General features: G+C 36.3%; 1 protein-coding gene across 1 annotated transcript in view; it reads right to left on the reverse strand.

Moving 5' to 3' along the window:
* Positions 1-4,424: 4,424 nt before the first annotated feature.
* Positions 4,425-22,403, reverse strand: part of LOC124386251 (ephrin-B1-like) — a 47,799-nt gene continuing 29,820 nt past the window's right edge. Inside the window, exons 3-5 of the mRNA XM_046849979.1 lie at positions 7,918-8,010; positions 6,064-6,180; positions 4,425-5,416 (exon numbers count right to left, since the gene is read on the reverse strand). Coding sequence (XP_046705935.1) covers positions 5,037-5,416; positions 6,064-6,180; positions 7,918-8,010 — 590 coding nt within the window. The 3' untranslated portion in view covers positions 4,425-5,036. The remainder of the gene's footprint in view (positions 5,417-6,063; positions 6,181-7,917; positions 8,011-22,403) is intronic.

The raw sequence follows: 22,403 nt of genomic DNA on the forward strand, positions 1-22,403 counted from the left end.
TGGGGCTGTTGGTGAACAGCCACTTTCAGTTCTCTCCAGAAAAGATGAATAGGGTTCAAGTCAGGGCTCTGGCTTCTGTTTTTGGGTAAGTAAACAGTGCCTGATTTCCTTTTAATATAATGTTTAGAATTGAGGGAAAACAGTTTAATCTTGGTTTCATCAGATTATAGAATCTTGTTCCACACAGTCTGAGAGTCCTTCAGGTGCCTGTTGGCAAATTCCAAAGGGGGCTTCCATTGGTTTTCACTGAGGAGAGGCTTCAATCTAACCAGTCTGCCATAAAGCCCAGATCGGGGAAGAGCTGCAGTCATGGTTGTCATGCTGGAACTTTGTTCCCTTTCACACAGGATTTCCAGTGAAACCATGACCATGAGTCTGTTGGTCACCTCTCTTACTAAGGCCCTTCTCTCCCGATTGCTCAGTTGCTCAGTGAGAGAGAGAGAGCAAACGAGCGAGCGAGCGAGAGAGAGAGAGAGAGAGAGAGAGAGAGAATGTCACAGATGACAGATTAACTTTTAATTACTTGTGTACTGATGAAAAATTACTGCAAATAATACAATAATTCAATAAATAGACATAAAATGAATAAAATGTCCAAATGGGAAAATGTACCTCAAATGTTTATTCTGTCAAATAAGCACTATTTAAAATATTGTATTTTGTATAACACCAAAAGAAAAAATAAACAAACATGGTGTATATAGCAAAATCAGAATACAGATACAGAAAATCAGGCATTGTAAGAATGTGCACCAAACATAATACTATGGCGTATCTGTCATACAGATGTCAGTAATAATGAGAATCAATCCATTTTAAAAAGGCAAAGTTATGAAATAATGTATCTAGCAAAAAGATTTACCAGCAGTCACTGGCATGGTTATGCTACACAAACAAAAACAATCGGTCAACTGAAAACAATCTAAACAACCCACACATTATCTACATCCATGAAAGGGAAGTGAGGCCTAACACATTGAACAATACTGAGCACAAATCTAATTGGTTGTCACAACTGCAACACAATTTACCATAATAGACCAACATATAACTCTGAATTCCTGGTTCAAAAAGGAGCATCAGGAAAGAAACACTCAGCAAACCTGAGGAATTGGAACCTTATGTAACAATTATAACTGATAGACCATAGACCATAGAGTATCCTTTTTCCAGCTGTTTGGTTGTTGGCAGACTTAACTAAGTGAGTGTTGGAAAAATTATCAGGTCTTTGCTTCTAACTTGACATTTTGGCCAGTGTGCTGACACAGCAGTGACCTACATAAGTTAAGACAGAGCTGAGAAATAAAATAAAAGTTCACATTCCTTCTAATTTATCACAGACAGAGACATGGCAAGACAACAGCACAATGTGATTACTCAAACTGAAACCAGATATTTTGATTACAAATGGATAAAGGCACTGCCCTGTGATATTAAATAATGTCCCAAAATAGAAGGAAATGCTATGATTTTAAGATAAGATATAAGAGCACAAAATAATTTAGATAAATAGTGGTAATGGTCAAGCTCATAGCTACAAACATATTGAGTTGTTATATTTGTTATATTAGAGGTTGTCATGTCCATAATTAGAAGGGTTTAGATTGTGGTTTTGTTTTAACTTTAAGGCACCAGTAATTCAGTATCTGGCATTAACAACTTCTATTTAAATGATAAACAGAAAGGAAAAAAATGGACACACTAACCAAGTCTGGCACTTCGGGTATGCCTAAATTCTGTGCATCAGTCTCTCATAGAGTACAGAAATATTTAATTCTTATAGATAACATAAACAAAAGACAATACCGCAAAATTTTAACATTTCAAACACATGAAAGGACATATGCTTCCATTACCCTAGAGATTTTGTTCTCTTTCTTTCTGTTTGTATGCCTTTAAATAAAGGAGGACCAACCACCAATCACTACAATCACTATTGTAGTCACACGTCACACTTAGATAACACTTGTGCTTTTTTGTCCCTTTCTATTACGGAAAAAAGCTGTCCAAAACTGCCTGCCCTATGTGGACAAAATAATCCCCCTTCTCCCACTTGCTAAATCATGCATCAACTGTGAATAACCACATTTTTGGGAAAGCTGAGTTATATTATATTGCCACACCCAGACCTAATAACTGTCAGACATGTTGAATCAAGAAATCACCTAAATGGAACCTGTCTGACAAGGTGAAGCATGCTAAAAGAGCTCAAAAAGCAACACATTATGCAGCAATCTAAAGAAATTCAAGAGAACAGATGAGAAAAAAATTAATTGAATTGTGTCAGGCTGGTAAGGGTTACAAAGCCATTTCTAAGGCTTTAAATCTCCAGCAAACCACTGTGAAAGTGATTATGCACAAATGGAGAAACTTGGAACAGTGATGAAGCTTCCCAAAACTTGCTGCTTTACCTAAAATACTTCAAGAGCACAATGATGACTCCTCATGCAGTTCATAAAAGAACCCAGAACAACGTCTAATGAACTGCAGGCCTCACTTGCCTCAGTTAAGGTTTTCATGGTTCACCAATAAGAAAGAAACTGGACAAAAATGGCATCCAGAGATTTCTAAGGTGAAAGCCACTGCTGACCACAATGACCACAAAGCTTCCCACATTTGCCAAAAATACATCTTAATTGTTCCCAAGAAGTTTGGCAAATATTCTGTCGACTAATGAGTTTAAATTTTTTGAAGTTGTGCATACCGTTATATCTGGCATAAAATTAACACAGCATTTCATAGAAAGAACATCATATGCACAAACGTGATGCTGGCTGTGTGATGGTCTGGCACTGGTTTGCAGCTTCAGGACCTGGACGACTTGCCTTAATTGATTGAACCAAGAATTCTGCACTCTACCAGAAAAGCCTGGAGGAGAATTTTAGTTCATGACCTCAAGCTCAAGTACACTTGAGCTATGCAGCAGGACAATAATTCAAAACAGCTCATCAAGTCCACCCCTGAATGGCTCAAAAAAAAAAAAAAAGAAGAAGGAAATTAAGGTTTTGGACTGGTCTACTTGAAACCTAGACCTAAATCCAGTTTTTCGAAGAAAGAGTGTGTCAAAATTTCTTCACAGCTATGTGAAAGATTAATTTCCATCGGATGGCACAAGTTGTTAGGGTTAGGTCGCAACTACTTTTTCATATAGCGAGGCACGTTTGGACAGGTTTTTTCTCTTAATAATTGAAATCCTCATTTAAAAACTGCATTTTGTATCTTGAAGTTTATTCTGAAATGAATTGAATATGTAATAACAATACTTTTCTAAACTTCTTGATCATCTAAATCATTTAAGTGTAAAAACTATGCAAATATTCACAGCGCTGTGTGTATGTAATTCATATATAAGAGAGAGAAAGACAGGGTAAAAAATAAAAAATTTGAGTTTATCTGCGTTAATCAATGATTTTTTTAAATTAAGTAATTAATTTATTTATTCATGGCTGACTATCCTTATCTGAGTGGATTTTTCATATAAAAATAAATGTTTTAATATCCACTTCCAAAATCTGATCCAGAATTAATTTAAATCTATTCTTAAGTCCAACAGAATTATTTCATTATTAAAAATTATTATAATGTACTTATGAGAGAATCCAATATTATGTGTTGTTTTGACATGAAACCACAATTTTTCAAGTTATATTGAATTTTTTTTTTCTATGTTTGCTGACTTCCTCTTTCAGATACAGTTCACCTGAAAATATTAAACCTTCATTTATCTGTAGGGGTGTAACAGTACATGTATTTGTATCGAAATTGTTCGGTACAGGGCTTTCGGTTCAGTATATGCAATTGTTTTTATGTGTGGAACACTTTTTTAATATTTTTACTGAAATATTATTTAACCAAGTAGGCATTTTCTTTAAAAATTGTTTTAAAAATGTACTGTTGATGTTCACACAACAATAACTGCGTTAATAATAAAATGACAAGCAATTTCTTCCCCTTAACCGTAGCAAAATTTAACTGAACCATGACAAAAAAATTCATAAAAACAAGGTAAATCCCGAACCGTGAATTTCACCCCTACTAAACTGTGATGCTGAACTGTCTGACCCAATGTAATTTTTTTTTTTTACATTAACTGACATACAGCTTCCCATTTCAATGTGTGGGAAAAGGCTCAGGTGCCTAATGAACATTTTGATAGATATAAGTAATGACTGTGTGTTACCAAATGGAAAGCAATATTTAAAATCATTAATCTTTGCCTGTTTCTTGTTTCATGTTTCTGCTTCTCCTCAGCCCATCATTAATCATGTTCCATTGAGCTACTAATACAAAGTTAAAAATACAGTGGACAAAGGCTTATTGTACTTGTAAATGTGTATACAAACACACAAAGAAAAGTATTATGACCAAAAAATAATTGCTTAGTATGCATGTTGAATGCACAGAGCTGAAGAAAACAGGGGCTGTAAAGTGAATTGCTGCATTATATTTGGGGAAAACAGACATAAAAGCAAACCAAAAACTAACACTTGTGTTGACACGTTGATTTTCATAAAAAAATAGTAAGGCAAACAGATGTTCTCCATTATATGTCCTCCTTCTGCCATGATACCTGAGCATAAAAAGGCTCCAAGCATGACCTGATGGTCGACCAGAAATAGCAGAATTTAATAACAAACATTTAAAGTTCTTGGGTTTAGTGTACATTCGGTTTCTAGCTTTGTTTCTTGGGTATTGTACAAGAAACTTATTTTTGTTCTAAGCCAATAGGAATAGCATATCATGGAATTCTAATTCACTCTAAAATAGCACTTTACCCTGTACACCTTGTATGAAATCTTAGATTGGAGAAAGAGATAGAAAGTTCAGTCTACAATAGCAAACAATTATTGCAAACTATTTGATCATCTGCATCATACTGTATGTTCATCTGATTCACTTCACTTCTGATATTCACTTCTCATCACCTTAGTTAAGGTAACAAAAAAAAAAATCCAGTAGCTCACAAAAGGATTTTCTTATGGAAGTAAATCCCTAGAAAAAATAATCACCTTTGATCATAGTTTTTCCCCCTAAGATCACACCTTGTAGTAAATGTTAGCTGGACTCTGGGGTGGCATCTCCTGCACTATATAGACAGGATGCCCATAATCCCCACTAACGTTTTTGTAATGTGAGCAGTAGTTGTTCTCTGTCCGTAAAGGAATGATGACATCACTGGGTTCAGAGCCACTGCTTCCCACAATCTTGGTGCTAGCCCGTGTGTGGAGTGAGAGAGCAGTTGGCCGTGGGCGTGTGGGCTTTTGTGAACGCTTGTGCACTTTGATGAGTAGAATAATGAGGAGCACAATGAGGATGAGGAAGATGACACAACCAGCTCCAATAGCTACGAACACAGCAATCTTGGTGCCCAATATGCCTTCTATGCTGTCATTGTTGTTCTCCTGGTTGACAGTGTCTATAAAAATGGAAGAAAAAAATATTGTAATATAAATGTTTAAAGAGTGTGTGTATTTGTTGTGTAGATGTAACAATATAAATGCGCTTGTAAGAATGTCACTATTGATAAATTCAGGTCAATCAATAGGGCAAAATTCTACTTTTAATCTAACTAAACTATATGTGGAAACCCACTAGATGAACACTATTTGCTTATAACTTGATCAGAAGTAATTAATTGTACATGTAATTAATGTATTGTATTAATTTTTGTTTAATTAGTTGATTCAGCATTATAAACAAACATTAGCCTTGTTCAAGCTTCAATTACAATTACATTTACAGTTTTGACAGACATTTTATGCAGACCAACTTACATTTACATACACAATTGAGGGACGAACAGTGGCAGCTTAGCAATACTAGGCCTCATGATCTTTTGATCAGAAGTCCAATGGTCTCTAAGATACCACTGCCCCTGTGCTGAAATCCGAGGAGACAAGAACACTTCGACAACTGTTCCAAAGTGCAGAGGCCAGGTGCCACTGTATTCACCTAGACCTGACCCTGTTGACTAAGCTTAATCAATGCACATTATCTCTGTTTCTCTTTGTTCTGGTTCTAGTTGTTCCTAATAGATGATACAAAGACAATCATAGGTCATACCAGTGTTTCCAACTTCCATGTGTCCTTCCTGGTCCAATTTTACAGGGTTTAAATCAGAATCAGGTTCAAACACAGTGGAGTCTGTCTGCTCTGTGTCTGGTATTGCCATGTTAGGATCTGTGGGAGAGATGAAAATGATATAACTGATAATAAAATGCATAACACACTTTCAGTTTGCCACCTTTTTTCCTTGGTAATGCTGAATGTATAAATGTTATATTTAAAAAAAAAGTGACATTTAAGATTTAAGCCATCAGACAAATTTGTGTGTGCATATGTGTGTGTTTAAGTGTATCTGTGCAGTATAATGCGAGTGTAAATTCTTATGAAATTTCATGTTTTTCAGGTATTTTTTTTACAAAGATTTGCTAAACAAAAAATATATAAAAATAAACAATACAATAACTGATTTTGTGTGCTAGTGTTTTGAAATAAAATATTAATGAACAGAATTAAGTTCTGTAATAATAGATAATTGGACAGGGGTCTAAATACTTTCACAAGACACTGTATATACAGCGCATGTCAAAAGTCTGGAAAGAACTGGTCTTTTGAAACACCACGCCTCATCATTTTTGAGACATATACATGTTACTGTATTTATACTTCATAGGTTTGCAAAAAGGCAAAAACACCTAAGAATTACTCAGTGAAAGACTAGAAGAAATGTCTGTGGACAAATGAGTGCAAATTAAATTTTTTTTGCTCTAACAGAAGAACTTCTGCAAGACTGCCTTTTCCCCACAGTGAAACATGGAGGTGGGAGTGTAAAGGTTTGGGGTTCTTTTGGAGCAGGGAAGGTTGGAGACTTATTACAGTTTAAAGGGAATATGGAACTAACATGGCTACCATTCTATATTTCAATTACATTTAATTCCATCTGGACTGTAGCTAATTGGAATTAAATTAAAAGAAAGTTTAACATTTGTACAATTTTCATACAATAAATCAAAATCTAGTTTGTTGCATGTAAGGCATGACATGTTTCTCTTCTTTTCTAGTTGTCCATAAAGCATTGTGCACCAAACCACCAAAGACTCCAAAGATGGAAGAATTCTTCAGGCTTTGGCTATTCTAAATGCAATAGCTTATTAGGCTACATGTGAGGACTCCAATTGATTTCTTATTTTCTGTGAGAATCCTGTATGGCAGTGGTAAAAGGTGAGGCTGAGGTTGCACTAATGCCTTTAATTGGCTAACAGTACAAAAATAAACAAAAACACAATTTGCATACAAAAATTGTTAATGATAATACAAATTAGAGCCATATATTGTTGAGTGTCTTTATGATTAAGTGCTACTGTGTATAATTCAAGCATGAAAAGCTATTTAAATATGTGGGTAATAAGGGCCTAGTTTCTTGTGCCTGAGGCACTAGAGTTTATAGAAAAGAGCTTGTTAAACCCAGTTCTTACATTGTGAGGTCATAGCTACTAATCTGAAAAACTTTCATAATCACTGATCCAGTTCAAGGCCCCAGCTGGCTCCTATTCAGCCATTCCATCTTGTGCACATATTTCTGTTTTTAGGTTTCCACACCAGAACACAAATGTGCAATTAAGAAATCCTAGTGCACAGATGTTCTTCCCCTCCCTGATGTAACATTTCATTGCCAGTCCCCTCAGACAATTTTTCTATCGTCAAATTTACAATGAGAAAAATCAAATGCCATATGTTTCTGGTTTGTCATTATTTAATTTAAATTATGTGAAAAGCACATTTCATTAAATTTATTTATAAACAGGATGAGATGTTGAAATATCACTGAAAAAAAGGCTATTACATTTGTGCACTTTATTAAAATATAAGGGGCACATTGTTTCTACTGATACGCTAATTTTAGTGTTCACTTACTTTGGCCGACTTTCATAATGACTTTCATGGACTTCGTTTTGCAGACACCTCCTTCTCGGTTCTCCAAACCTTCCAGAGACCCATTGGAGGTGGCTAGAGAAAAGATGACATGACAAAAGGAACACAATTAATACTAGCTTGAATGCATAATGTACAGTATCTCATAAAAATAAGCATACCCCTTATATTTTAGCAACCATTTTAGTATATCTTCTCCAGGGACAATACTATAAATACTATAAATGAAACTTGGATATATTTTAGTGTAGTTAATGTGAAGCTTGTATAACAGTGTAGATTTACTCTCCTCTTAAAAATAACTCAACATACAGCCATTATTGTCAAAATAATATAAAATATAAAAATATAAAATACAAATATATAAAATATAAAATACCTTAGCTTTAAGTGTATCAAAATAAACTACAAAAGACAGCAACCACAACATGTATCAAAATAAACTACTGTATTTTTTATTATATATTTTTATTTAAATTTACAAAAAAAATACTTTTACAAGGGAGCATGAAATGTCTTCGCAAACCTTACATCAATTAGCCTTTTTGAACTACCCCTTTACCATTACACTTACTCAGTTGAAACAATTTTTATTAGCAACAGCTTTTCTCTGGCAGTCACGCAATAAATCTAACAAATATAACCAGTTAGCAGATCAAATATTCACATGCATAATTCCTGTGATCTCCCAGATGTAGGTTTGTTTTAAAGTAGCCAACAGTTTAATGCTTCACAGTTTGCAAATGACTCATAATTGTATCCTAATTTAGTTACTTGGTGTTTGGTAATGAAGGGCTGCTTTGCATCAGCAACACTGACTCAATGACAAACAAGTCATTTGTAAGAAGACAACTGATGGCAACAGTATTCAAAGCAACTAGATTATAACTAATTAATCATTTGATTCTGAATCATAAATATAATAATATATTATGTGTCAGGCACTCATTCAAAGCAATGGTATGCAAAATCATGATCCTACTGAACAGCTTCTTCGGGTAGGGTACAGTATTTGGCAATAAAATATTTATTTTTCAATCATTGGACACCTGTTTGAAAGCTGGCAGGCTGCAGCTAAGATTTGGTGCTTTAAGAACAATTCTCTCAACAGTCGTCAGTTTTAAAATGGGGAATCCTATGACAATAATTTTTAATTGCATATAAGATAAGGTGCTAAACCCACAAATAAATGTAAATGATGTACTGGATTCTTTCAGATCATAAATATATTGGCCCAAATGGTGTCCTACATGGTGTCCCAAAAAAGGTCCAATTTTAGTACTTCTCCTCAGCCCAAAAGTCTTATATGTTGATATATCTCTATTTTAATGGTTAGTCAGGTCATAACACTCGTGAAAATGAGCTAAAACTAAATTTAAGAAGAAGAAAAAAAACAACAAAAAAAAAACAAACAAAAAAATTGTTTACAGATAAAACAAACAGAAATTGCCCCAATAATATTATAAGTCCAACGAGCTGCGGTACAGTTATACGGGAGCCAAAACTAATTTATTTTTAAGCAGGTGACCCACTCACTACCATGGATGTAGGAGCAACAACATCTGGTAATTGGGAGTCTGCAAGAGTGGGTTTATAAGCAAGACTACTCTCCTATGTGCAGAATGTCAGTTTAGGATGATACGGTATACATGACGTTCAAGTGCCCAAGCTTTACTCTGTACTTATCTTCCTGGACCTTTCAGCAGCATTCGACACAGTCAACCACAAGACTCTCTTGTCTAACCACAGGAGCCTCTGTACCCACTCCATTGGTGAAGTCAATCCTCACATGGGTTTTCTTACCACTGCTATGGAGATGACACTCAACTCATCTTTTCTTTCCCTTCCTCGATACCACAGCTTCTGCTCAGATCTCGGCATGCTTGACAGACATATCTTCATGTAGGAGTGCTCATCAATTAAAACTCAACCCCAGCAAAACAGAACTGCTGCTCATCCCAGGTGCTTCATTTCAGGTCAAGATCTCTGAATAACTCTTAATGACTCTCTGCTCTCCCCTTCAGCCACTGCTCGTAACCTTGGGGTAACTATGGACAATCAACTGTCCTTCTCCTCACATGTTGCTAATGTGGCTCATTCTTTTCAAATTCTTCTCTACAACAGCCGACGGATTTGACCATTTCGAATCCAATGAGCTGCGGTAGAGTTATACGGGAGCCAAAAAGATTTATTTTTAAGCAGGTGACCCACTCACTACCATGGATGCAGGAGCAACAACATCTGGTTTTTGGGAGTCTGCAAAAGTGGGTTATAAGAAAGACTACTCTCCTATGTGCAGAATATCAGCTCAGGATGATATGGTATACATGGAGACTTTCAAGTGTACCACCATCAGCATGTTAATGGCCTGCTGGAACATCAGTGGGTCCAGTGCCATCAACATGACTTGCAAAAGTGACAGGTTTTGATGCACTTGCCAGTTAAGGACTAGTGTTATTGTCAAAGCTCATTCTGTGTGAGGCAGTTTGATTTAAAGAGGTTGTTTTACCTAAACAAGGTCAGAAAATGTCTGCTGTAAACTCCAAGCAAGCACTGAATGTTCCATCAAAGTTATACTGCACTGTTATGTGCATTATAGTTGTTTCATTTTTTTTGAGGCAAAGAAATGATTAACATTATAGGAATTTCTTTTTGATGTTATAAGAACTTTAAATTAATTTAAATTAATAGGTTTTTTTATTAATAACTTTTTTATATTTAATTATATTTTTTATATTTATAAAAAATAAAACTTAAAAGTAACCATAATTGAACATTTATGGTTACTTTTAAGTTTTATTTTTATAATTACAAACATTTATACAGCAGGACAGAATGGAGATTTAGGAACAGAATGAAATGTGAGAAAGCATACTCAAACCTAAGATGTTAGAGAAGTGGTGTTTGTTCAATTCTGGTTTAATCTTCGCTCTTAGTGACTGCTGTTGCCATGAATGACAGAACACTGCCCAGAAATCACACTGCCTCAATTGGCTTACTTTTCCTCCCACAGCACCTGATGCAATCTCTTCCTGATGTATGCAAACCACACGCACCAGCCGTTTACATGATGTACAAGAAAACATGACTAGATCAGACCAGGCCACCTTCTCCCACTGCTTATAGGCTTATATGGCAATTGTAATCGCTTTCAGAGGTGGACAGTCACCTCCAAAAACACTCACTGTGTGCAGTTAAACAGTTACTTACCCAAGCTCTGATGACACCTTTAGATCACTTGCATCTTCTGAGACTTTTTTTTTTTTTTTATAGATTTAAGCCAGCATTAAGTTTTTCACCAATTGTTGCTACATTCACTTTTCTGTGGCATTAGACCAGACAGGATAACAATCACTACTATCCATGCACATCAATGAACCATGTTTGCCCATGACACTGTCATTCTTTCATTGCTTCTATTTCTTTGGATTTTGGTATATACTAATCACTGCATATTGGTAACACTCCACAAGACCTGCTGTTTTGGAGATGCTTTGACCTTGTCATCAAGCCAATTTAGCCTATGTCACTGAGATGCTTACATTTGCCAATATTGCCTGCGTTTGTAGACAATGACCAGAGGTGGAAATTTACAAAGTACAAATACTTTGTTACTGTACTTATGTAGATTTTTCTGGTATCAGTACATTACTTCTCTATCTGTTTTTTGTACTTTTTACTTTCACTCATTACATTTTTACACAAATATCTGTACTTTCTACTTCTTATATTTTCAAAAAAGGCTCGTTATTTTAGTTTGAATTTATTTCTTGGAAATGTCAATAATATTTCTTCTCACTGTGCCATTTTCAGCCCATAAACCGATTTTCTGTCATTGCGCAGCTTTTCAATCCACCGGTGTATCATTTTCTGGTTATTACACACCACAGATGTAGACTACTTTACGAAACTAACAACAAGCAAGGCAGAACACAACAAGAAGTTTGGGGTTAACGTGGATGTGACAGAGGAAGTCAGTGATGTAAACATGACTGAGAACAGAGACATTCGGGATCATGTGATCATCAACATCTTTTATCTGCTTGTGTTTTATATGGTATGTTCAGACTGGATACATTCATTGTTTAACAAGATTTTTTTATTCGCTTTGTATTAATATATGAATCAAGGCTGTCAAAATGCTAATTTTTATTTAACATTGTCTGACTATTTTTATAAAAAATATATAAATAAATAAATATAAGAGGGGTGAAATTAAAACCTTCAACACGTTTATTCACGACGTCCGTTTTTTCTGAGAATACATAAATAAACTTTTAATCACATTTGATTGACATTTGACAGCTGCCCTCCAACACACAAGGAAGGAAATGTCCTGGACCTGGTTTTCACCCACCCTACCCCAGCTACAGACATGACTACCAGTCCACATCAAATTTCTGATCATCCCCTGGTTTCCTTTTCAATCACTCTTCCTATTCTACCTAAAAACAATTTACATGTCTCTCTTAACCATCCTAACCTTAAATCAATCTCTCCCTCCTCTGTAGCTTCCTGTACTCTTTCATCTCTTCCTGATCCTTACTGCTTTTCCTCTCTACCCTTGGACTTTGCTACTGACTCCTTTCTCTCCTCTCTTTCCTCAGCCATGGACCTTCTCTGCCCTTTGACTACAAAACCCAAGAAGACTTCTTGTCCCACACCCTGGCTGTCAGACAAAACGTAGCAATCGGTGAGAACTCAGATCAGCAGAGAGGAAGTGGAAAAAATCACAACTTGATGTAGACCTTGCATCTTACCGTGCACTCCTGACCAAATTTTCTTTGGATGTGACTTCTGCTAAGACTGCCTTCTATAAGGAAAAGCATAAGGCCTCTGTACAAGATCGTAAGATCCACAACATAATCTCTTTACTACTCAACCCCCCTGCCACACCTGCTCCATCCTCCCTGACCGTTGATGAATTTGCCTTCTTCTATGATGAGACCAGACCTTCACTTCCTTCCCAACAATGACTACACAACACTGCCAGGAATCCCCTACTCCTTCGTTGTCAAGCTTCTCAAATGTTGCAATCCCACCACCTGCCTTCTGGATCCAATCCATTCAACTACGCTTCAGATCATCTCACAAGATCTCCTGCACTTCATCTCCACATCTGACTATGTGCCAACTACCTTCAAGCAAGCAAGGTTTTTTCCCATCTTCAAGAAACCTGCTCTGGATCAATCACACTTTAACAACTACAGACCAGTATCACTTCTCTCCTTTCTTTCTAAATCTCTGGAACATGTTGTTTTTAACCAACTGTCTGTCTATCTCTCACATCTCTCTAGCTCCATGATCCAAACCAGTCTGGTTTCAAAGCGGCACATTCCACAGAGAAAACTCTTTTGGCTGTTTCTGAGAAACTCCATGCTGCTCGATCAGCATGGAGTTTCATCTGTACTTATCTTCCTAGACCTTTCAGCAGCATTCAACACAGTCAACCACAAGACTCTCTTGTCTAACCACAGAAGCCTCTATACCCACTCCATTGGTGAAGTCATATCCTCACATGGGTTTTCTTACCATTGCTATGCAGATGACACTCAACTCATCTTTTCTTTCCCTCCCTCAGATACCACAGCTTCCGCTCAGATCTTGGCATGCTTGACAGACATATCTTCATGTAGGAGTGCTCATCAATTAAAACTCAACCCCAGCAAAACAGAACTGCTGCTCATCCCAGGTGATCTATCTCCAGGTTAAAATCTCAGAAAAACTCTTAATGACTCTCTGCTCTCCCTTTCAGCCACTGTTTGCAACCTTGGGGTAACTATGGACAATCAACTGTCCTTCTCCTCACATGTTGCTAATGTGGCTCGTTCTTGTCAAATTCTTCTCTACCATTTCTGTCCACACAGGCTGCCCATGTGCTTGTTCAGTCTCTTGTCATTTCGAGACTGGACTACTGCAACTCTCTGCTGGCAGGTCTACCTCAACGCTATTCGTCCACTGTAAATTATCCAAAACGCAGTTGCAGGACATGTGTTTAATCTGCCCAAGTTCTCCCACACCACCCCAGTGCTCCCTTTACTGGCTTCCATTAACTGCATGTATCAGATTCAAAACACTGATGATTGCCTACAAGGCCAAAAATGGACCAGCACCATCTTACCTCAGAGACCTAATCACACCTTGCACTTCACCATGCTGTCTGAGATCCTCCAGCACTGCTCGACTGGTATCTTTTAGAATGAGAGGTAAGTATACTTCAAGGCTTTTCTCTGTTCTGGCACCAAGTTGGTGAAATGAACTTCCTCTAGATGTCCGTATAGCGGAGTCCCTGGGTATCTTTTAGCGACGGTTGAAAACCTACCTCTTCCTGAAACACTTAAATTAGCACTTTCCAAGTTTTCTTTGTAAAATCAAGAGTTATATTCTGACATATATTAGGTTTATTATCTAGTGTACCAGTGTAGATTTATTCATTGCTAGAGACTCAAAGCACTTTTGTACCTCGCTCTGGACAAGGGTGTCTGTTAAATGCCACAAATCAGCACCAAAATCCGCCATGACGCACACATCGGACAATTTACCCTCTGTTTTGTGGCATTTTTTCATCATATAGCTAAACCGAACTTAAATTACTCTGTCTTTTTGATTGTACAGATAAAATCAATACCTCATTTATATCTGTAAAGGGTCTACTTTTATTCGTACACACTCATAACAACAAAACGCGGTGCTTTTTTTAAAACAAAGCAAACACACAGGGGGCGCTCTCTGTCATCGCTCTTCACAGACACACAAATAAAACAACCTGAATCTCAGTGAATACTTGCCTCAATGACAATAAATATATGTACAGAAAGCTTGAAAAGTATTTTAAATAAACCAAGTCACATTGAACACAAATATTTTATGATTATGTAATCTGTATGAAAGCTATAAGAGGTACAGTTTCTCCGGTATCACCTCATTAACCATCTATGTGGAAACATAGCAAAGGTTCCATTTGGTGTCCTGATAATTGACTGTACATAATTCAAAACACCATAAAAGAATAAGAATATTTTGTCTTCAATCTCTATGCTGAGTTTGGTTTCACAAAAAATAAACATACATTGCAAAAAGAATCAATATTTGTCCATGCCATGTTGATTAGAGTATTAAAAAATTGGAAAGTATTAATTTATGGTACATTTATAACAGAAAAATGTGTGATTAAGTCACGATTAATTGTGAGTTACTTTTAAATATTTTAATCGATTGAAAGGTCTAATATTAATATGATGTGACGTCCAGTTACCAGCTTGACACTAAAACAGGTAGTACTAACAGGTAGTTTTTATGTGGCGAGGACAGTCCTTAGCTCTGTGTTTTCTGTTGTCTGTGATTGTTGTATGTAGCACCAGAGTTCAGGAGAAATGTTGTTTCATTTCACTGTGTACTGCATCAGCTATATTTGGTTGAAATGACAATAAAAGCTTCTTGACTTGACTAGTAATGGCTACTTAAGTACGTGTCAAAGCCCAAAGTTATTTTACTTCAACTTGAGTAAAAAAGTATAGTTAGTTCTTTAACTTTTACCCGAGTATTTCAAAACATGAGTATCTGTACTTCTACTTAAGTGAAGGATGTGTGTACTTTTGCCACCTCTGGCAATGACACACTCAGGAAAATGGTACATAATAGATGATGCATGATCATGAGATTGCTGGTTCCCAAACTTTTTGAAAAAACAAGCTTTAAATGACATTAGCAACTTTCTCAAAGCATACAGTGTTTTTATTCAGATTCATAATTCATGAAAACATTGTAATAGTTTAATAATCCATCATTATGCTAATAACATGCATCTAAGATAGGTGACAACAACAATTCAAAGAATACAATAATGTGTCTATATATAACATGAATATTTCATGTAGAGGAGTATAAACAAGCCAGCTGTGGCATCAGAACAGATAAATGCCAGTACACAGACTAAATAAGGGCATAGTTCAGCATCACCAACACATGAAATTAATGACATTACAGACTTTTATGGAAATGAACACTTTTGAACACAGCTGCCTCTCTAGACAGATAAACAAACAGACAGGCAGGCAGGCAGGCAGGTAACAGACAGACACAAATTGACAAGTGCAGATAAATATGTAAATACTGTATTTGTACATCATCAAGAAACCAGAATTGGATCAAAATAAACTGTCAAATTACAGACCCATTCAGATTTTAGAAAAGACTGTGTTTGTTTCAGGCCCCATCATAGTACAGAAACTGCACTCGTTAAAATCACAAATGACGCATAACTTCCTATTATTAAATTCTGAGACAACAGAGATATCGAGCCAAAAACCAGTAGACAGAAGCTCCAGCATTTCAACTTGCATTTACAAGGATTTATTACAACTTGTCTTTTGAAAATCATATCACCCATATTACAAAAACAGCTCTTTTCCACCTTAGAAATATTGCTAAGCTAAAAAACATTATCTAACACATTATCTATATCTGATGCAAAGAAGCTAATCCATGCATTCATGACCTCCAGACTGGACTATTTTAATGCATTACTAGGTGGTTGTCCTACATCATTAATAAACGAGCTACAGTTAGTCCAGAGTGCAGTTCTCACAAGGTCGAGAGAGTACAACCATATAACCCCAATCTTTTCATCCTTAAACTGGCTACCTGTTAAGCTTTGAATAAATTCAATGCAATTCATTTTTATTTCTATACAGTTTTAACAATGGGCATTGTCTCAAAGCAGCTATTGAATCGAATACAAACTGTTGCTACTTACTTACAAATCTCTAAATGGTTTAGCTCCTATGTCTTCTAACGTGCTACAATCCGTCACGATCTTTGAGATCTCAAAACTCTGGACTTCTACTAGTTTCCAGAATAGCAAAGTCCATTAAGGCGGTAGAGCATTCGCACATTTAGCTCCTAAACTTTGGAATTGTGTTACTGACAGTGCTCATGGCTCAGACAAACATTCCCATTTTTTAAACGCAACTTAAAGTTTTATCTTCTTAGCAAGGCCTACACATAACGCATCACAAATGACCTTATGCTCCAGTAAAACTGATTAAACACATTATCAAATTGTGCTTGTTAATATTATGAACAGCTTCTCCTCTGCTTCTCTTACTCTACCCATCCCGAGGAATTCTGAGGTTGCACCAGCTCCAGTTGTGTCCCACCGCATAGAGACTATGGAACTTCAATAAGTAGATGCCGACCCCGCAAACATACTGAACCATCTAGAGATGTACCAGCGCCATTTGGATCCCACTTCATTTAGAGTTTTGACATTGGACTTCTTTGAACATTTAAAGGCTCTGGCATAAAGGAGTTGGTGTTGGATCTATGATGATTTCAGATGTTGAGCTATTTTATGAGTTGCTCGGGAGCTCCTGGTTCCCAAACATTAACTGAGTGTATAAGACTGTAGAAAGGACATTACTCATAATCACACACTCCGGTGATGGCAGTTCTCCCTCTGGTGTTTTGTATTGTTTTAAAAATTTATAATTACATTCTTGATATCTTGATTCTTGGGTTCTCCCTTTTAAGTCTGGCTCCTCTCAAGGTTTCTTCCTCATACCATCAAAGGGAGTTCTTCTTTGCCACAGTCACCCCAGGCTGCTCATCAAGCATTAATACACATAATTCACTTATATTCACATTTTATGTTCTATAATTCTTACTTTTTAGCTGCTTTAATACAATGTCTATTAAAAAGTGCTATAGAAATAAACTTGAAATTCTGGTCCTGGTGTGTATGTTTCTATATCATCTTCTGGATGGAGGGAGGATAAACAGTTTGTGACTGGGATGTGAGGAGTCCTTGATGATGATGTGAGCTCTGCACAAACATCTGCTGTGGTGAAGGTGCTCAATAACAGGTAGTTGAGTGGCAGTGATGCGTTTGGCGGCTGAAGTGAAGCTCTTTAGTCTACATGAAGTTGAGGGTCAGGTTGTTGGTGACCACGCTGTCAGGCTTCGGATCTCTTCCCTGTAGGCAGATTCATCGTCGTTGCTGATTTGGCCAACTACGGTGGCGTCATCAGCATACTTGAAGATGTTGGAGTTCTGCAGAAGAGCACAGTCATGGGTGAACAGGGAGTCGATTATTGGGTTCAAAACACAAACCTGTGGGATGCCGGTGTTCAAAATGAGGATTGAGCATACCTGTTTGCCCAACCTATTTGGAATAAGGTCTGTTGTGAAGAATGTCCAGAATCTGTATCTGTGGAGGTGCAGATACCAAGGTCACTGAGCTTAGTAATCAGTACAGTGGAGATTAGTTCAGTGACTTTAGTTCTGTGTTCAAAACCGTCACCCAGGTGGGTGAGGGCTGGATAAAAGCCCATACTTCTTCGACCTGTTTAGGCAAACTAATGTGGGTCCAGTGTAGGTGGTAGCACTGCAGAACCAGTTTCGCAAAGCTCTTCATAACAATAAGGGTGAGTGCAAAAATCATTCCAGCATTCTGAAGATAAATGCTTATGCACTGGTATGATGGTTGTAGTCTTCAGGCATGTGGGAACCATGGCTTGGGCCAGTGAAAGATTGAAAATATCAGTGTAGACCTGTGCCAGTTGTCCAGCACATGCTCTGAGCACAGGTCCAGAGGAATATATACTGCAGTCTCAACAATGGCTGAGAATTCTCTCAGTAAATTGAGAAAAAAATGGCCTGCACTTCATCATCAAATACTCTAGATGAGCAGAGCAATGACATTCAGTAAGAGTAAAGTAAGTGCACCATGATTTGTTAACATAAATGCACAGACCACCACCCTGCATTTACCAGAGACCAATGCAGTCCTGTCCACCCGGAAAACACTGCGACCCTCGAGCTCAATGGCGCTGCTGGAAATGCTGTCAATTATTCATGTTTAAAAATTCAATTGTTCACAAAAGATCATACATTAGCAAGATGCTTGGGAGAGATGGTTGATGTTGGTTTAGCCTAGCCCTAATGCCACCTTGCATCCCCCTCCTTTGTTTATGGTCTCGCCGCCGATGCCGAGGTTTCACTGCCGGGCCCAGCTGGATCAGCGGTCCATAGTGTTCGGCGATTTCCTGAAGGAGTTCAATGTTCATTGAGTCTTTCTCTGTAGTTGTGCCCAACGTCTATTAGTGTTTGCTGGCTGTATGATACATTTGCAAGGCTATTTCGAGTGAATAAACTTGCAGTTAGTGGAGAAATTACTACCAAATCGCGAAATCCGTTGAGATGATGCTCGCTAATTTACGCAATGCTCGCCATGCTTAAATAAAGGCTAAACAACTCTGCCCCCACAAAAAGAAGCCTTGTGCCTGAGGCAGCAGAGGTAGGTAACCTTATCCTTCAGATCAAATCCAATGTGTCCATTGCAAGATAATTTATTAATTTGATACTTAAACTTCATGCTCCTATAATGAACAAACTGCACACTCTAAATTTAAGAGCAAAAAGCACACGGCACACAGCAGCTAGAGACATATTGTTTTGGATTTTAATTTTGATCAGGTCATTGTAACTGAGTGAAATGTTCTTGGCCAGAGTGGCCTTGAGAACAGCACTAATGCTAATGGAAACATGCAGAAAAGAAATCATAGGACAGTTCAGTATACAGAATCTTCACTGGCCTGAGCAATAAGATGCTCAAATACAGGTGAGGTGGGCCTGTAATCATGACATATACACTAATACATGAATTAACACTGTAATTATCAATATCAATATATATATATATATATATATATATATATATATATATATATATATATATATATATATATATATATAATATATAATTATCAATATATATATATATATATATATATATATATATATATATATATATATATATATATATCACTATGTAACCAATCTGATTTGAGAATTAAAATGTATTTAATTATTTAAAGATGTGTACAGAAAACTAATTATTCAAACCATAAAACCTTTGACATTTTAGAAAATTGTTTGACATTACTTTAAAACAAAAACAATGAAAGTATGATGACTTAAATGTTATAATAACATTCTCAGATAATTGATAGCTTTTTTCTCAATTCTGGATAACTATTACTGGAAATATTATTTATTTAATTTTGATTGAAAATAATATATGTATTATGTGTGTTGTGTAAAGAATATTGTGTAAGAACTTGTAAAAGAAATTCCTTTTATATTTATTAATGCTAAATAATCTTCCTGAAGAGACGCTTAAGGCCAAGAACAAAATGTTTGACTGTAAAAAATAAAAGTCTCAGATGTTTGATCTATCATATTTATTTGACTGCCAAATTCACACAAAGGGGGAAATATAATTAAAATGTTCAATATAGAGGCTCCATCCCAATACTCATACTTGTGGTTGTTTCTGTGTCTTTGCAAGCACGTATGCATGTACCAAATTCTTTGTGTACATGCTGGGGGAAAAACGTTTCCTCACTGTGCATCTGCAATGACTTTTACATAAAGCAGACTTGCAGGCAGTCATCAGTCAACATTACATTGAATAAAAAAATCTGTAAAAAAAAAAAAAAAAATATTACCCTTCAAACTGCAAGGGAACTATCCCTACCTAAGTACAAAAAGCAAAAGTAAATAAGGCTAAAATAGGAAGGCTAAATCACTACACTCTTGACACTGGTGCAGAATTATTCTGTCTCTACATACCTACTGTTGATCTATTTCGAGCTTGTTTTTCAGTCACATTTCATTAAATCCACTCCCTGTCAGGACGAGGAGCCCACAAGTTCCAGAGGACTCAAGGAGACCATCTGTCCTCCATGGAGACTCATTGTGCACAGCAAGAGAAAAAGAGCAAGAGAGAGAGAAAAAGCAGAGGGAGGGGAAGTAAGCTTATTACATCTCACCTGTCTATAGCATGCCAGCACTGATCATGCCAAAGTCCCCACTAACCAACTGTGGTGCTGTAAACATAAATTGGCTGTTGAAGAGTTCTCAGTCATGATGTATATGCACACATAGGTAGCACATGGTCCCTTGGAAAAAGCTCACATCCAAGACAACTGATATGAAATGTTTCACAAAAATGTATGCTAAGCTACAGCCCCTATGCTGGTGAATAATAAATGATTGCTATTTAAATTCAAATTAATTACTGATCTCTACTGTCAAAAATGTTATCTGATTGAAACAAAGGGTCATAAATTGTCAATCAACATTTAATGCATAAACTTAATTTTAAGATTTATATGCAGCCACATCTGAAACAGTCAAAAATGATGAGAAACATGAGACTGGTACATTAGGAAATGACCTCATAGTATTGTTTATCTAAGTGGAAAAAGCTGGTATTAATCTTAAATGGGATTCTTATTACTGAATGTGGAGTAATTGGGGGACTGCTATTTTTGCCTGTGATCAGGTTGCTTTCCCTCCACCTGGGTTCCACTAACCTGCAGCAGATGATTATTTTGACAACATAGTATAGAATAGTATAGAATGAGAGGGTAAGAAGGAAAGAATGGAGAAGGAGGAGAAAATGGCAAAGTCACAAAACTCAACTTAAAGAATTACAATAGAGCAAGAGTAATATACTGTTACATACCTCTATTACTCAACTAAACTATTTAATACAGACTGCACCTAAGATCAATAATATTGAGCACCTGTGTTTTCACTGCCTTGTACACATACTACAACTCAGGCCAAAACTTCTAGTTTCTACTTAACAGGGGAAAAACTAGTACAATAAAACATTACAAATGACATTTTAAGGAACATCAAAATGAGCATTGTGTCATTTTATTGCAGCTTCGTACAAGTTTTGTTTTTCTGTTCTGACAGAAAAAAAATCTTTTTCTGTGAAAATTTTCAGTAAAATTATCCACTAGTTTGTGCTATACAGAGAACAAAAGAGAAGGCAAGGGGAATAACTTCTTCCAGAAAAAGCAAATAAAACAAATAAAATAAATTCATCCTTCCTGAAACCGAGAACACATTTGGTAAAGCATTACTTAAAACATAAGGGGAAAATCGGTGTGCAGTGACCTAGTTTTCCTTACTCTAGCAGTGTCTTATTTTAAACATTACTAGTTTAAAATATAGCAATTAAAAAAGCAGTCATGACACTAGGATTTGTCTAAATTTGTCAATGTGATTTTGAGTGATAGTTGTTCACATTCAATTAGGCTAAATACAAACCTAAATTTTAAAGTTAAATTTAAAATTTCAAAAGGTTTGTATAATTATATTATATATTAGGATGATGTACTGCATTGACCATTCAATCTTTGCAATTAATTTTATAAAGAAATACAAATTAATTTTGTCAGTACAAGGATTCACAACCTGACATATAGGTTACTAAAAAGCTAATGTCTTCATAAACTACTATAAAGTATCAAGTCAAGAACAAACTCTTATCCATGACACAAAACTTCCTTTCAGACAATTCCAAAGAGGAGAACTGTGTCGTATGAGGTGTCTCCTCACTCTAATGTTTTCACAGCGAAAAATTTTTTTTAAATCTATATAAAAAAATA

Source organism: Silurus meridionalis, chromosome 5, assembly GCF_014805685.1.
Source record: "Silurus meridionalis isolate SWU-2019-XX chromosome 5, ASM1480568v1, whole genome shotgun sequence".
NCBI lineage: Eukaryota > Metazoa > Chordata > Actinopteri > Siluriformes > Siluridae > Silurus > Silurus meridionalis.